Source organism: Ranitomeya variabilis, chromosome 3 (genome assembly GCF_051348905.1).
Source record: "Ranitomeya variabilis isolate aRanVar5 chromosome 3, aRanVar5.hap1, whole genome shotgun sequence".
NCBI classification, from domain to species: Eukaryota; Metazoa; Chordata; class Amphibia; order Anura; family Dendrobatidae; genus Ranitomeya; species Ranitomeya variabilis.
The window spans coordinates 623104052-623122341 of record NC_135234.1 but is presented as its reverse complement, the minus strand read 5'-3'; the positions used below and the strand labels follow the sequence as shown (position 1 = coordinate 623122341).

The 18290-nt window shown below is 41.9% G+C and overlaps 1 protein-coding gene across 5 annotated transcripts in view; it reads left to right on the top strand.

The window, feature by feature from the left end:
• The window catches only part of LOC143816710 (formin-like protein 3), a 157870-nt gene that overhangs the window by 128837 nt on the left and 10743 nt on the right, over nt 1-18290 (top strand). For all 5 annotated transcript variants that reach the window (XR_013223984.1, XM_077297436.1, XM_077297437.1 and 2 more), the window contains 14 exons: nt 1297-1373; nt 1823-1916; nt 2138-2212; nt 2286-2396; nt 2838-2987; nt 4079-4180; nt 4599-4896; nt 7623-7688; nt 7772-7896; nt 8369-8571; nt 13201-13435; nt 14001-14069; nt 14153-14233; nt 14322-14451. Coding sequence is in view for 4 of the 5 variants with exons in the window: in XM_077297436.1 (XP_077153551.1) it covers nt 1297-1373; nt 1823-1916; nt 2138-2212; nt 2286-2396; nt 2838-2987; nt 4079-4180; nt 4599-4896; nt 7623-7688; nt 7772-7896; nt 8369-8571; nt 13201-13435; nt 14001-14069; nt 14153-14233; nt 14322-14451 (1816 nt within the window). In the remaining variant the exon portion in view is untranslated. The remainder of the gene's footprint in view (nt 1-1296; nt 1374-1822; nt 1917-2137; nt 2213-2285; nt 2397-2837; nt 2988-4078; nt 4181-4598; nt 4897-7622; nt 7689-7771; nt 7897-8368; nt 8572-13200; nt 13436-14000; nt 14070-14152; nt 14234-14321; nt 14452-18290) is intronic.

Below are 18290 nucleotides of genomic sequence, written 5' to 3'. Positions count from 1 at the left end.
TGGGGCTTTGGACCTGGTGGCCTGGGGTGTTGGACAGACGCGCTGAATAGCACCCAGACAGGTCACATGCCTGTGTGTTGGACGGTCCCCGGTAGGGACGGACATCCTGAATAGCGCACTGAGTAGCCTGTGTTGGAAGTCCTGGGAGTAGGCTTCCTGAAGAGCACAACCTGTGTTGGATGTCCTGTGAGTAGGAGTCCTGAAGAGCACATGCCAGTGTGTTGGACGATCCCAGGTGGGATGGACGTCCTCAATAGCGCACACTGAGACTGTGGTCCTGGACGGTCTGTGTTGGAAGCTCCTGTGAGTGGAGTCTTCATGGAGCACCTGAGAGACCGTGGACCTGGACGGTCTGTGTTGGGAAGCTACCGACCTTCGGTGGCTCTGGACTAACTGATGTGCCAGGCAAGTTGGTGAACCCCGTAAGGCAGCTTCCCTGAGACAGAGAGGACTTACAGGAGGTCAGCGTGTGGAGCAGGAGCTCCAGAAAGGTAACACCCGGGAAGGGGGGCTATCATAACGGCAGAGACGTATCTGCCAGTGGAACAGACTATTGGTGCTTGTTGTGTTCCATGAACTGTGTGGTCTCTCACGGTAACTGGATGAAGTGAGGTCCAGCGTGTTTAGAGACGACGCACCAATGTCTTGTGCGCTATATGACACGGACATTGATACGGCGTATGGACACCCCCGGGAAGTAGTCAAAGAGTGCTGGCGGGTGTAGTGTCTTAACTGTGAGTAAAGCCGTATATGAAATATCAGAGTCAAAGCTGCAACTTAAGGTCACTGGTTGGTGCCTGCTGTGTTCTATGGAGTTTATAACGAACTGTGCGTAACCCGGTTTATGATGCTATAATAAACCGCATGGACTGTATTTGTGTAGAAAAAAAAAGTGCCTGTGTGACTGAATCCTGTTGCTAAGCGAGTGTCCCCAACACATGCAGTAAGCACAATCTTACCATACACACACACATACATAACACACACACATTCATAACACATACATACATACGAATAAGCATACATGCGCGCGCACATGTAAATACATATACATGAACACTCATGCATACATATGTGCACACACACATACATACATGTGCACACATACGCATACATGCGCACACACATACATACATAACACACACACATACATACAGTAACACACACACATAGATAGATAGATAGATAGATAGATAGATAGATACATACAAATATGCATACATGTGCACACACACACATATTGATGTTCTGGACTCCTGGACATTAACAACTGTTTTTCTCCAACTTTTGTTCCAGTATGGCTTCAATCTGGTAATGTCTCATCCTCACGCGGTCAATGAAATTGCTCTTAGCTTGAACAACAAGAATCCAAGGTAACCTGCATAATACTGTTTTTAATATTTCAGATTCTGTAATCTGACCATGCAAAGGGCATAGATTACTAAGCAGCAGTTTTAGATGAATGTTGTGGGAGAGGTGGCACAAAAGGCAGTGAGCTCCTTGTATTGGTAGTAGCATACCTCCCAAGTGGTGCACCGGTGTCCCCCAGAGCAGGCTGTGACTGAAGCTCCAGACACCATAAGACATATGGGAAGAAGTGTTCCAGGGCCTTCTAAGATTAGGTTTAGTAAGTTATACAGAGGGCTGGGTAATGTGTGCCCAGGTAGGTCATGTCCATCTTCTGCTTTATACCTTGTGTCTTTGTATTCTGTCCCGAGGTCCTCTCTGCTCCTTTCTCCTGCACTCTAGTAACAGTTCACAGTTTTGCAGTTTACTCACATTCTAGTACCCTGAAGTTGACAATTTTTTTTATGGTATTTAGGACTAAAGCTCTGGTCTTAGAACTGCTGGCGGCTGTGTGTCTTGTCCGAGGAGGCCATGAAATCATTCTATCTGCTTTTGACAACTTTAAAGAGGTGAAAATGGAGATTAGGAAACTAAATAATTATACTCTAGCGCATCCTTCAGTGATTGGTTATGGGACCCCTTGCATTTTTCTAAGCTGTTCATATATCCCTTTGTGTGGTAACAATACTTGAGCATAAATGAATGTAAAGTGCTGCGGAATATGTTGCCGCTATAGAAATAAAATTATTATTATTATTTATTATTAAATGAATCTGTTACATTTTTTCAGGTCTGTAAAGAGAAGCATCGCTTTGAGAAGCTGATGGAATATTTCAGAAATGAAGATGGCAACATTGATTTCATGGTAAGGGACGGGACTGATGTCTACTTATAGTCTGCTGCCAGGGTCCCTTATTAATATACAGTCATTCCTACAGGTTGCATGCATGCAGTTCATTAACATCGTTGTCCATTCTGTGGAAGACATGAATTTCCGTGTACACCTTCAATTTGAGTTCACCAAGTTGGGCCTTGAAGAATTTCTGGAGGTGAGGATATAAATGTATTTTTCTGAAATTAGTCTGTGAAACCGTGGGATCCACAATTATTGCCCATTGCTCATCTCTAAAGCCACAGTCAACTCGCTCGCTAGCTCCCACCAGTATAAAACCAAAGCCAAATACTAAAAAAAAAAAATTAAAATTCCAAATCACGTCATTGGAGTAGTAGTGAAATACATGTTGACGCGTTTCGACCCTTTGTCGGTCTGAGTCGTAATATATCAGTTGAAATTCATCAATATGTATTCCACTCTGTGATGTGGAATTTTAATATTTAAGATGGAATAAAGAATACATACAAGAAACCACATTCATTACTTTTTGACTTGGATATGTTTTGAAACTTGTGGCACTGAGATGACTAAATGGGGCTCTCACACTGACACCGCCTGATCTGATGTCAAGTTCTGATTCATTGCTTCTCTACAGAAGTCCAAGCACACAGAGAGTGAGAAACTGTTGGTTCAGATCCAGGCTTACCTGGACAATGTGTTTGATGTCGGAGGTCTGCTGGAAGATGCCGAGACCAAGAATGTTGCACTTGAGAAAGTAGAAGAGCTGGAAGAACATCTGTCTCATGTGAGTAAATGTAGACTTCTTTCACTAGTTGAGTGAAGGACATCTCTACCTCTATTAATGGAGATGCCCAACAAACTAGGGTATCTCTATTGAGAGATTATCATTTTTAGAAGGAGATATGAGCACATTTCCTTATATTCCTTGGTCATAAAGCTCAATGTAAACGAATTGAATAATGAATTCAGTTAAGTGGCAGCCGACATCTCTATTACTCACCCACCTCATAAATGTGATCATACAGCATGATTATATAGCCCAGCCAAGCAGGCACGATACTTGTATTCAAGGGAAAACGGGCATCTTGACCCATCTGTCACTGCTCATCTCAGGGCAGTCTTAAATCAAAGGGTTGAAATCCAACCTGTCTAATTTCAGCATTTCCCAATAATAGCCATTAGGAAGCTGCCCTCATACACATGCCATTTTTAGCGGATCCATTAACAAATTTCTCTATTTATGGCCGGTATTAGATTCTTAGAATAGAGACGTACGACATTCTGCAGAACTTAGAGCAATTTGGACCAATGCTTTTTCCGAGGCTTAGCGATCAGAATATGCCCTCACATTTAATGAAAACAACCAAAAAAAGAGTGGCGCCATTGTTGCTGTTACCTCCCTACTAGGATCTGTGCAACCTTGGTTAATACTCCATTGGTTGAAATAATATGTTAGTTTTCATACTTATTTTGCACTCGATTGATATTTGTATTATTTCATTGTATGGCTCATTTGTAAATATTATTTTGATTGCTGTTTCTTTGCTTTGAAACGAATTGTTGGGTAGAAAAAACTGTAATCATCTGATGACATTTGCTGAAAAAGTGCCGCGAGGGCCATTACTAACACTTGTAGATGACTGACAGCACTACACATGTGAAAGTGAAAGACGTGTGTGATCTCATCCTTCCTCTTTGGAATGTTTGGTAATTTTAAGGGGTTTTTCCCAGTGTCTTATCTAAAGTTAAAAAAAAAAAAAAAACTTTTGTTTTCAACTTACGATGCAAGAGAACAGAGTGGCCTCTGTGGGAAAACATTTAGTAGACATTGTAGGCACTGCACATCTAATTATTGAAGCCATGATTTTCTACCAGATGACGGAAAAGCTGCTGGATTTGGAGAATGAGAACATGATGCGGGTGGCTGAACTTGAGAAAACTCTGTTAAAACGGGAGAAGGACCTGGAGCTCATGAGGGTAAGACCGTAGGGATGATTACTACACGTGGGATCTGTGTCCCTGGATGTGATTTATATAATGGAGTCAATTATGTATCATTACCGTCTACTATGGGCGTGCATGTCCTCCAGATCTTCTTTTGTTTCTGAAGGCTTTTCATGAATGCATCATTCTGGTATTAGAAATTTTCTAACAATGTTTAGAAATTTGCATTAAAACTTCCATAAAACTGTACTTCTCGTATATATGTGTCCAGATATGTATGAGATGCAATATATGTTTGTATTTGCTGAAAATCTGTGGTGTTCTACAATGTCCGACAGTACAGTAAGGATAAATTCTACACGACATATGAAGCTAAAAATGTTGTGAAACACTATGAACTATTACTGAATGAATACTTGGCTGTTAACTCCATTACCTCTGTGTTTTTAAGGAAACATATGAGAAAACTAGTCACCAGGTGAACACGCTAAGGAAAATCATCAAAGAAAAGGAGGAAGCTGTTCAACATCTTCGGCAGCTGGAACAGGCCAATGCTTTGCACCAGCAGAAACATGGGTCTGCTGGCACTGTGCTGGCACCTATTGGGGGTCCTGGTGGAGATATTGGTATAATGGCAGACTTTCCACCACCTCCACCACCACCCCCGGCACCTGCACCGGCTCCTGCAGCTCCGCCACCACCTCCGCCGCCTCCACCACCTCCTCCTCCACCCCCTCCACTTATGCAAAGTAAGGGTGTAAGATTGTTCACTTTCATATCTATTTTATGTTCATAGCAGCTATTCAAATAGTATATCATTGTAAAGCAGCAATGTTGTGGTGGGAATGGAGGTGTTTTCTACATTAACAAGTAAGGATATGGATGTGCTTTTTTTTATCTCAAACTAAGTGTGTGTATGTGCTTTTTTTAATAAAAATACTAAGGGTATGTAGGTGCTTTTTATCCAGAACTAGGGGTATGTATATGCGTTTTATTCAAAACTAGGGGTATGTATGTGCTTTTTATCCAAAATTAAGGGTATATATGTGCTTTTTATCCAAAACTAAGGGTAGGTATGTGCTTTTTATCCCAAACTAAGGGTATGTATGTGCTTTTTATAAAAAAAAAAAAAACTAAGGGTATGTATGTGCTTTTTATCCAAAACGAAGGGTATGTGTGTTCTTTTTATCCAAAACGAAGGGTATGTGTGCTTTTTATCCAAAACGAAGGGTATGTGTGTGCTTTTTATCCAAAACTAAGGGTATGTATGTGCTTTTTATAAAAAAAACAAAAAACTAAGGGTATGTATGTGCTTTTTATCCAAAACGAAGGGTATGTGTGTTCTATTTATCCAAAACGAAGGGTATGTGTGTGCTTTTTATCCTAAACGAAGGGTATGTGTGTGCTTTTTATCCAAAACTAAGGGTATGTGTGTGCTTTTTATCCAAAATTAAGGGTATATATGTGCTTTTTATCCAAAACTAAGGGTATGTATGTGCTTTTTATTAAAAAAAAAAAAACTAAGGGTATGTATGTGCTTTTTATCCAAAACGAAGGGTATGTGTGTGCTTTTTATCCTAAACGAAGGGTATGTGTGTGCTTTTTATCCAAAACTAAGGGTATGTGTGTGCTTTTTATCCAAAATTAAGGGTATATATGTGCTTTTTATCCAAAACTAAGGGTATGTATGTGCTTTTTATAAAAAAAAAACTAAGGGTATGCATGTGCTTTTTATCCAAAACGAAGGGTATGTGTGTTCTTTTTATCCAAAACGAAGGGTATGTGTGCTTTTTATCCAAAACGAAGGGTATGTGTGTGCTTTTTATACAAAACTAAGGGTATGTATGTGCTTTTTATCCCAAACTAAGGGTATGTATGTGCTTTTTATAAAAAAAAAAAACTAAGGGTATGTATGTGCTTTTTATCCAAAACGAAGGGTATGGGTGTTCTATTTATCCAAAACGAAGGGTATGTGTGTGCTTTTTATCCAAAACTAAGGGTATGTGTGTGCTTTTTATCCAAAATTAAGGGTATATATGTGCTTTTTATCCAAAACTAAGGGTATGTATGTGCTTTTTATAAAAAAAAAACTAAGGGTATGCATGTGCTTTTTATCCAAAACGAAGGGTATGTGTGTTCTTTTTATCCAAAACGAAGGGTATGTGTGTGCTTTTTATCCAAAACGAAGGGTATGTGTGTTCTTTTTATCCAAAACGAAGGGTATGTGTGTGCTTTTTATCCTAAACGAAGGGTATGTGTGTGTTTTTTATACAAAACTAAGGGTATGTATGTGCTTTTTATCCCAAACTAAGGGTATGTATGTGCTTTTTATAAAAAAAAACTAAGGGTATGTATGTGCTTTTTATCCAAAACGAAGGGTATGTGTGTTCTTTTTATCCAAAACGAAGGGTATGTGTGTGCTTTTTATCCAAAACGAAGGGTATGTGTGTGCTTTTTATCCTAAACGAAGGGTATGTGTGTGCTTTTTATCCTAAACGAAGGGTATGTGTGTGCTTTTTATCCAAAACTAAGGGTATGTGTGTGCTTTTTATGCAAAATTAAGGGTATGTGTGTGCTTTTTATCTCAAACTAATGGTATGTATGTTCTTTTTTTTTTTTTTTATCAAAAACTAAGGGTATGTATGTGCTTTTTATCAAATCTATTCTTGCCAACAATCAGTACATACGCCTGACACCTATTAATTGAAAGCTATGGAGCCTGCACACCGGTAGCTTTATGTGCACAAGGGTGCCAACTAGCCTGGCAAGAAGTATACTTTTTATATTAGTTATTATACTATGAAGCATTCTGTATATAATAGTTGGGTCTCAAAACGATTATTTAATAAAATACTTTAGAGCCCAAATAAAAACTCCAAAAAGTGGCCTCAATTGAAATTGTGCTAATCGCAATAACCTAAACTGGAGAATATGATTCGCCTGCAAAATACGTCAGATTAGGCAATGATTTTAAAGAGTTTTTTCACTTTTAAAAACTTGTGCCCAAACAATTGCATAATTGTAAAACACGAGATACAGATCATTCTCCTCCCACCTTGGTCCTGCGTCTTCTTTTCACCGCTTGTTTGTTCTGTGTTTTTTGTACACCGATGACTTAATGAATAAAAACGTACATCGCCGCTGCAGCCAATCGCTGAGATGAGCTTTTTTGCTGATGTCCACGAGCCACTGAGCTCAGTGATCTACATTGTAGTCATGATCTTTCTACTGCATCCAAAACACAGACGGGAGCAGCGTCGGAGAGCCAGCGCTGGACATGGATAGAGTGGTCATTATTTGGCATGTAATCGTTAAGGCACAAGGTTTTTTTTGACATTGGAAACCCCTTGAAATATATTCAAGACCCCGTCCTCATTATTATAGCAATGTGTTATGTCAATTAGTCTTCTAGGTTGTGGATGCATAGTTATTTACATAGACATGTATATCTGAAATATTTTGTTTACTCTTCTAGATAAATGTCCTCCCCCACCGCCACTTCCATCGTCTTGTCCTGTCATCATCACAACTGGATTATCAGGTAAGTACTACATGTGGCCAGTGTAGCATAAGCTCTGGTTGTGCTGGTTTGATGCACAATTTACCATAAAATTCCTATTTCAGCCATCCGAATCAAGAAACCAATAAAAACAAAATTCCGCTTACCTGTCTTTAATTGGACGGCACTGAAGCCCAACCAGATTAGTGGGACAGTGTTCAGCGATCTTGACGACGAGCGCATTTTACAGGTGAAATAAGTTGCATGGTGTTTGTTATTACAGCCTGCGCATGTAAGGCAGGTCATACTGTTATGGATATTCTGCATTTAAAAGGATGCACTATACATAATTAAAAGCATAGCGTTACTTGTTATCTTGATTCACATAGAGAGCTATTAGCAGCCATTTTGTGGCGTAACATCCAGATCACCATTTTTTGGGGAATAATATAATTTTTTTTTTTTTTAAAGCTAGTCAAGTTACAAAAGTTCAACCTTAAATGAATATCTCCTGATATTGATGTGACTTTACTAATCAATGGTAGCATAATCCCCTCTTCTGTTATCTGCCCTTAACTATACCCCCCTCTCATTAATATCTACATTCTCACTGCAGTTTTTTTTCCCAAATGAATTTGATAATTTGTGATCTTATGAAATAACGGTGTAATCCTATTGTCCTGGTCTCCAGCAATGTTGTCAATGTCTTCTGTCCATTGTAGGATCTGGATATGGATAAATTTGAAGACATCTTCAAAACCAAAGCACAAGGGGCTGCCATAGACCTGACCTGCTCCAAGAATAAATCTTCTCAGAAGTCCATCAGCAAAGTAACCCTTCTAGAAGCAAACAGAGCCAAGAACTTAGCCATAACTCTACGGAAAGCCGGAAGGTCAACGGAGGAGATCTGTAAAGCCATCCAAACGTAGGCTTCTGATTTCATAGTCTACGTTATCTTTTTACCTACATTTTTAGGTTCTGTTCACAGCTGCATCACGTTGGTCATTTTATTTACATAATAATCGCTGCGTGTTCTGCTGTTCTTGGGGTTAAATGTGACAGATCAGCCTATTCCGGCACAAAACAAAGCCCCAAGTTGTCCCGAGTGCATTTGATATTGATGACCTATCTCCAGGTTAGGTCATGAATATCCGATCGACAGGGGTCTGACGCATGACAATCCGACCAAATAGCTGTTCAGGCAGTGGCTTGTATATAAATACTGAATTTTACTGCACAGTTCCATTCAATGCGTAGCGGCCACTGCCGGGTTCTGCAAATTAGCAGCTGTTTAAGACAATAGGTTCTGATCTGCAGCTGATACCAGTCTAGAACATACAAAACCTAAGATAAAAGCAAAATGAGCAAATACCCTTCAGTAGGTAAATAAATGAATAATAATAGAACATGTAAATAACATAGAATACTTAGTTTACACTGTTTTAATCAAAAAGCGTAAAAAAACATCTCACCATGTGTCAGCAGACCTCAATGTAGATGAGGGCAGAGCAGGACCCAGACCCGACTGTCCAGTCACCTGCCCGTGGAAAGCTATATAGACAAAACGCCTAGCCCAAAAGGTGGGGGGGGCACACTCTGTACAAAATACAAAAAACTAAACCAAAGAAATGAGCCAGAACATGTGTTAGTATAAGTGCAACAGATTCACACTGTGGCCTCCTAACAGTCAAAATCTTAAGGCCCCGTCACACATAGCGATTTACCAACGATCACGACCAGTGATACGACCTGGCCGTGATCGTTGGTAAGTCGCTGTGTGGTCGCTGGGGAGCTGTCACACAGACAGCTCTCTCCAGCGACCAACGATCAGGGGAACGACTTCAGCATCGTTGAAACTGTCTTCAACGATGCCGAAGTCCCCCTGCAGCACCCGGGTAACCAGGGTAAACATCGGGTTACTAAGCGCAGGGCCGCGCTTAGTAACCCGATGTTTACCCTGGTTACCAGCGTAAATGTAAAAAAAAACAAACAGTACATACTCACCATCTGATGTCCGTCAGGTCCCTTGCCGTCTGCTTCCTGCTCTGACTGAGTGCCGCCGTACAGTGAGAGCAGAGCGCAGCGGTGACGTCACTGCTGTGCTCTGCTCTCACTGTACGGCCGGCAGTCAGTCAGAGCAGGAAGCAGACGGCAAGGGACCTGACGGACATTAGATGGTGAGTATGTACTGTTTGTTTTTTTTGGTAACCAGGGTAAACATCGGGTTACTAAGCGCGGCCCTGCGCTTAGTAACCCGATGTTTACCCTGGTTACCAGTGAAGACATCGCTGGATCGGTGTCTCACACACCGATCCAGCGATGACAGCGGGACCTCAACGACCAAAAAAAGGTCCAGGCCATTCCGACACGACCAGCGATCTCGCAGCAGGGGCCTGGTCGCTGGTACGTGTCACACATAGCGAGATCGCTACTGAGGTCGCTGTTGCGTCACAAAACTTGTGACTCAGCAGCGATCTCGCTAGCGATCTCGCTATGTGTGACGGGGCCTTTAAGCACAAACAAGATTAGCAAATACCCTGCAGTAAGTAAGTAAATTAATAGCAATAGAACATGTAGATAGCATTGTGTACTTTCTTGTCACTGTTTCGATTAAAAAAAAGCTTAAAAGCCATCCCACCGTGACACAGTTGGTTCTAGGTCCTGCTCTGCTGCCATCTGCATTGAGGTCTGGTGGCACATGGTGAGGTTTAATATTGGGACTGTGCCGATTGGGTACACCTTATCACGGCGGGATAACTTTTACGTTTTGTTTTTTTTTGCTCAAATCATTGTCAAGTATGTAGCGTCTGTTATTTGCATGCATTATTACTATGTGTTTATTTACTTGCTGCAGGGTATTTGCTCATTTTTCTTTTATCTACATAGGTTAGGTTACCACAGTGTGTGCGTGTACCTGCACCTTGCACTTCTGCCAGCATTTCTTTGGTTTTGTTCAATCTTAAACATAGGCAAACAAATCTAGAACATAATGCTATAAAATTAGGCCATACACCTACAAATTTAGTTCATACTCATACAAATCTATACACTCACTGGCCACTTTATTAGGTACACCTGTCCAACTTCTTGTTAACACTTAATTTCTAATCAGCCAATCACATGGCGGCAACTCAGTGCATTTAGGCATGTAGACATGGTCAAGACAATCTCCTGCAGTTCAAACCGAGCATCAGTATGGGGAAGAAAGGTGATTTGAGTGCCTTTGAACGTGGCATGGTTGTTGGTGCCAGAAGGGCTGGTCTGAGTATTTCAGAAACTGCTGATCTACTGGGATTTTCACGCACAACCATCTCTAGGGTTTACAGAGAATGGTCCGAAAAAGAAAAAAAATCCAGTGAGCGGCAGTTCTGTGGGCGGAAATGCCTTGTTGATGCCAGAGGTCAGAGGAGAATGGGCAGACTGGTTCGAGCTGATAGAAAGGCAACAGTGACTCAAATCGCCACCCGTTACAACCAAGGTAGGCCTAAGAGCATCTCTGAACGCACAGTGCGTCGAACTTTGAGGCAGATGGGCTACAGCAGCAGAAGACCACACCGGGTACCACTCCTTTCAGCTAAGAACAGGAAACTGAGGCTACAATTTGCACAAGCTCATCGAAATTGGACAGTAGAAGATTGGAAAAACGTTGCTTGGTCTGATGAGTCTCGATTTCTGCTGCGACATTCGGATGGTAGGGTCAGAATTTGGCGTAAACAACATGAAAGCATGGATCCATCCTGCCTTGTATGGAGCATCTTTGGGATGTGCAGCCGACAAATCTGCGGCAACTGTGTGATGCCATCATGTCAATATGGACCAAAATCTCTGAGGAATGCTTCCAGCACCTTGTTGAATCTATGCCACCAAGAATTGAGGCAGTTCTGAAGGCAAAAGGGGTCCAACCCGTTACTAGCATGGTGTACCTAATAAAGTGGCCAGTGAGTGTATACTCTACATGCAATGCAAATCTAGAACATGCTATTACACAATTAGACATTACTCGTACAAATCTAGAACATGCTCCTACACAAGTGGACCATACTCGTACAAATCTAGAACATTCTACACAAATGGACCATGCTTGTACAAATCTAGAACATTCTCCTAAACAAGTGGACCATACTCTTACAAATCTAGAACATACTCCTACACAAGTGGATAATATTTGTATAACTGTAGAACTCACTTCTACCATTGGAGCACTGTGGGATTTCACCCTAGTATATATAAATCTAAAATATATATAATTTTCATGCTTACAAATTCATAAAATAATCCACTTGGTTTGGCTACTCTACATGCAATGCAAATCTAGAACATGCTATTACAAAATTAGACATTACTCGTACAAATCTAGAACATACTCCTACACAAGTGGACCATACTCGTACAAATCTAGGACACGCTCCTACACAAGTGGACCATACTCGTACAAATCTAGAACATGCTCCTACACAAGTGGACCATACTCGTACAAATCTAGAACATGCTCCTACACAAGTGGACCATACTCGTACAAATCTAGAACATACCCCTACTACCCCTACACAAGTGGACCATACTCGTACAAATCTAGAACATACTCCTACACAAGTGGACCATACTCGTACAAATCTAGAACATGCTCCTACACAAGTGGACCATACACGTACAAATCTAGAACATACCCCTACACAAGTGGACCATACTCGTACAAATCTAGAACATACTCCTACACAAGTGGACCATACTCGTACAAATCTAGAACATTCTCCTACACAAGTGGACCATACTCGTACAAATCTAGAACATACTCCTACACAAGTGGACCATACTTGTACAAATCTAGAACATTCTCCTAAACAAGTGGACCATACTCTTACAAATCTAGAACATACTCCTACACAAGTGGATAATATTTGTAAAACTGTAGAACTCACTTCTACCATTGAAGCACTGTGGGATTTCACCCTAGTATATATAAATCTAAAATATATATAATTTTCATGCTTACAAATTCATAAAATAATCCACTTGGTTTGGCTACTCTACATGCAATGCAAATCTAGAACATGCTATTACACAATTAGACATTACTCGTACAAATCTAGAACATGCTCCTACACAAGTGGACCATACTCGTACAAATCTAGGACACGCTCCTACACAAGTGGACCATACTCGTACAAATCTAGAACATGCTCCTACACAAGTGGACCATACTCGTACAAATCTAGAACACGCTCCTACACAAGTGGACCATACTCGTACAAATCTAGAACATGCTCCTACACAAGTGGACCATACTCGTACAAATCTAGAACACGCTCCTACACAAGTGGACCATACTCGTACAAATCTAGAACATGCTCCTACACAAGTGGACCATACTCGTACAAATCTAGAACATGCTCCTACACAAGTGGACAATATTTGTAAAACTGTAGAACACACGTCTACCATTGGATCACTGTTGGATTTCACCCTAGTATTTTAAAATCTAAAATATATATATATATTTTTTTTCATTCTTACAAATTCATAAAATAATCCACTTGGTTTGGATTCATTACAGGTTTGACTTGCGGACAATCCCTGTGGACTTTGTGGAGTGTCTGGTGCGTTTTCTTCCCACAGAAGCAGAAGTTAAGTTACTGAGACAGTATGAGAGGGAGAGGAAGCCTCTCGAGGACCTTTCGGATGAAGACCGATTTATGATGCTCTTCAGTAAAGTGGAACGTCTCTCCCAGAGAATGTCTATCATGACGTTCATGGGCAACTTCAATGAGAACCTGCAGTTGCTCACACCGGTATGAAGACATTAGCATAAGATATTTTGTTCTCCTAGGCCATTGCTGATGAATAAGCTCATGGATGTAGGTTATACACACCGCTCAATCAGAAGTCCACTGCCAGCTGCTTATCTTCTAGCAGGATCCATTCACAACGGAGTGTACTTCAACTGTCTTATACATTTAATTTTTAATATTTTCCCTCTGTTCACATCTGCGTCAGAGCCTCCATGACACTCTCTGTCATCCTGACCAGAAGAACGGTGCTGCATTCAGCGATAATTTTACTATTAAACCATCACAGAAGAACCTACAATTTGGCTCCTTGTGGCACTAACCATGTCCGCCATGACAAATTGAGCTCTTTGCCATAAATGGCAGCCACAAGGCAGATGTGAACAGAGCCCAAGTCTGAGATTCCAGAATGTATAGTAAATATGGATGTGGCATCAATGTTTGATACCTGTATCTCTGTATGAAACCTTCCATGCCTTCATTATTGACCCTGGAATATAGGTTACACTAGGATGAGGTGCGTGTTTTCTTTGTTGTATGTCATCTCATAGATTTTCTAACATTGCAGCAACTTAATGCAGTGATCGCAGCGTCTGCTTCTGTCAAATCGTCTCCGAAGTTGAAACAAATGCTGGAGGTGGGTGAGCGCCTGAGGATTAGGTTTCAACTGCTTTGTGATGTGGCAAATGCTGAACTGACACCTCCGTGTCTTTTGCTCAGATTATCCTCGCTTTAGGCAATTACATGAACAGCAGCAAGAGAGGATCCGTCTACGGGTTCAAACTACAGAGCTTGGACTTGGTAAGACGGTCATTATCACTAATGGCGCCGGAGAAGAGCTCAGCTCTGCATGGTATTTCGATAGCTAATCATTTCATGTCTGCTCCAGCTCCAAGACACAAAGTCAACGGACAGGAAAATGACCCTATTAAACTACATCGCATTGGTGTGCAAGGAGAAGTATCCTGAAGTGGCCACTTTCTATAATGAGCTTCACTTTGTAGAGAAGGCAGCGGCAGGTAAGAACGTCAATCCGATGTCAACGGTTAGAAGAAAACATGTATAGCTTATCGTAAGACCACCACCCCTCCCCCCTTACATATTAGACCAGTATCAATGAGTTCCGCTGACCATCTAATGTGTATCGGGGTCTCCAATGTTCTCCTAACATATCTCATGTCCGATTTTCTGACTGCTGATTTTTTTGTTCTCTGAGATAAGCTGTTGCCTGAGATGTCTGGAAGTGGCTCATAGAAAATAGCTGCACTTCTATATCTAAGATTTTAAGGGGGATTTACATCTCTAGGTTTTTTAAACCCACCCTCCACTGTTCAATGCATCGCTCTCTATTCAGACATCACATATCTGTGGATACTTTGATCTCTCTGCATATTCTCTCTCCATTGTTCCCTGAGTAAAGTCTTATGTTAGGGCTTTTGTTTTACAATACGATCACATTCTTGTTTGCGCCCTATTATGTCCATGTCGTACAGACTATTCAGCCATCTCTGTGACAATTGCCTGGGGTACGGAGAAGTCCTTTGTAGCAGTAAGACCTTGATCAGCAGTCAACTGCCTGTTATAATGAGGTTTACAAAGATGGTTTCCAGCGCCAGTTTTGAGATAGATAGATAGATATATATATATATATATATATATATATATATATATATATATATATATATATATATTTGATTTTAGTCGTATGGTTTTTTTTATGTGACGATCCATACATGAATTGTAAAGTATTGTAGTACCATCACTGACTTTTCGAGTGCACATAATGGCCGGACATTTCCTGCTCTCTAGAGATCACTTTTTAGCTTTGTTGTGTAGACCGGTACCGGATCAGTCATTTCTATATCATTAGGTTTTGTTCGCACGACTGTATTTTTGGTCTGACCAAATCTGCATGTAAAAAAACACAGCATGCACTAGTTTCTACCATAAGTCTATGCGTGTGTAAAAAAATAAATAATAAAATTAAATTTAAAAAAAAATCAGATGCCACTGTAATACGCCTGATTTCAGTAAGGCACCTGCTTTTCACAGCTACCTTTGCTACAGAATTGCAATGTAACTGTACCTGGTCCTATGACTGATTAATAGCTGCTGCTGTAAAAAAAAAAAAAAAACATGGATGACAGGTGAAGAAAATCTCTTTTCTGGATGAAACTCTGAGCAATGTTTCTTACTTTTTTTTTGAGCTGGGATCACAACATTACGCACAGGGAAGACTCCCTCAGCCTCTCTGTAAGGGCAAGTTCACACAAACATAATAAAAAGAGATCATCCAGAAAAGTGGGAAGATTTTTTTTTGTGTGATATTTCTTCTGTCAATTATCTATTACTGTAGCTGCCATATTGTACCCGCTCACTGTCTACGCATACAGTATAGGTAAAATGTATGGCTTTCTCTGGAACAGTTTTGAAACTAAAAAAAACAAGACCCAAATGATTAAACAACAAATTAAAAACAAAACACACATGTTATTTGTTTTCTCCAAACTTACATCTTCTAGAAAAGGACCTTTGGCCAATTTTCATATATTAAAACTGGCCTCAAATCTAATACTGGCTGTAGAGCTGAATATAATTTATTTTTTATTTTGTAATTCTCCGTTGTGGAGATATTGGCTTGCATTTATAATTTATGATCAGTGCAATTGGGCATTACTAGATAGTCTTCTCTGGAGGCACGTTTTTTTCCCTTTTATGAAGTGGCTAAAGGTACCTTCACACGAAACGACGCTGCAGCGATAGCGACAACGATGCCGATCGCTGCAGCGTCGCTGTTTGATCGCTGGAGAGCTGTCACACAGACCGCTCTCCAGCGGCCAACGATGCCGAGGTCCCCGGGTAACCAAGGTAAACATCGGGTTGCTAAGCGCAGGGCCGCGCTTAGTAACCCGATGTTTACCCTGGTTACCAGCGTAAAATGTAAAAAAAACAAACAGTACATACTTACATTCGCGTCACCCGGCGTCCGCTTCCTGCACTGACTGACTGACTGAGCGCCGGCAGTAGCAGGGCACAGCGGTGACGTCACCACTATGCTGTGCTTTCACTTTCACTTTGCGGCGCTCAGTCAGTGTGGGAAGCAGACGGCGGGGGATGCGAATGTAAGTATGTACTGTTTGTTTTTTTTACATTTTACACTGGTAACCAGGGTAAACATCGGGTTACTAAGCGCGGCCCTGCGCTTAGTAACCCGATGTTTACCCTGGTTACCAGTGTAAAATATCGCTGGTATCGTTGCTTTTGCTGTCAAACACAACGATACACGGCGATCGGACGACCAAATAAAGTTCTGAACTTTATTCAGCGACCAGCGACATCACAGCAGGATCCTGATCGCTGCTGTGTGTCAAACTAAACGATATCGCTAGCCAGGACGCCGCAACGTCACGGATCGCTAGCGATATCGTTACAAAGTCGTTTCGTGTGAAGGTACCTTAATTATAAGCAGGAGAAATAACATACCCCCAGTAGGTCAGAAGAACATGCTTTCTTCTGTGAGATGTGATGACAAATAGCCCTGATCTCTGCACTTACTGTGTGGTATAGAGCAGAGCTAAGTGTGATTACCAACACCTCTGCTGCTCTCCTCTAACTGCACTCAGCTGTATTTCCCCTTCCCCCACACTGACTGCTGTGAGATGAAAGCTGAAGGTGTTTCTCACACTCAGGACTGCTCTATTTCCCCCATGCCACACTGACTGCTGTGAGATGAATGCTCAGGACTGCTCTACACCCCCTCCCCCTCTGTGAGATGAAAGCTGAAAGTCTTTATATATACACACACACACACACACACACACACACACACACACACACACACACACACACTTCTGTGAGATGAAAGCTGAAGGTGTTTATGCCACTCAGGACTGCTCTATTCCCCCCCCCCCCCACGCACGTACGCACACACACGCACGTACGCACACACACGCACGCGCACACACACACACACTGACTGCTGTGAGATGAAAGGTGATGGTGTTTATCACACTCAGGACTGCTCTATTCCCCCCCCCCTCCCCCCCTCATACACACACTGACTGCTGTGAGATGAAAGCTGAAGGTGTCACTCAGGACTGCTCTATTTCCCCCCCCCCCCACCACCACACACACACACACACACACACACACACACACACACACACACACACACACACACTGACTGCTGTGAGATGAAAGCTGAAGGTGTTTATCACACTCAGGACTGCTCTATTTCCCCCCCCCCCCACACACTCACACACACTGACTGCTGTGAGATGAAAGCTGATGGTGTTTATCACAGTCAGGACTGCTCTATTCCCCCCCCACACACACACACACACACACACACACACACACTGACTGCTGTGAGATGAAAGCTGATGGTGTTTATCACAGTCAGGACTGCTCTATTCCCCCCCCCCCCCACACACACACTGACTGCTGTGAGATGAAAGCTGATGGTGTTTATCACACTCAGGACTGCTCTATTCCCCCCCCCCACGCACGCACGCACGCGCACACACTGACTGCTGTGAGATGAAAGGTGATGGTGTTTATCACACTCAGGACTGCTCTATTCCCCCCCCTCCCCCCCTCATACACACTGACTGCTGTTAGATGAAAGCTGAAGGTGTCACCCAGGACTGCTCTATTCCCCCCCCCCCCCCCCCCCCCCCCCCCCCCCCACACACACACACACACACACACACACACACACACACACACTCACTGATTGCTGTGAGATGAAAGCTGAAGGTGTTTATCACACTCAGGACTGCTCTATTCCCCCCCCCCCACACACACACACACATACACTGACTGCTGTGAGATGAAAGCTGATGGTGTTTATCACAGT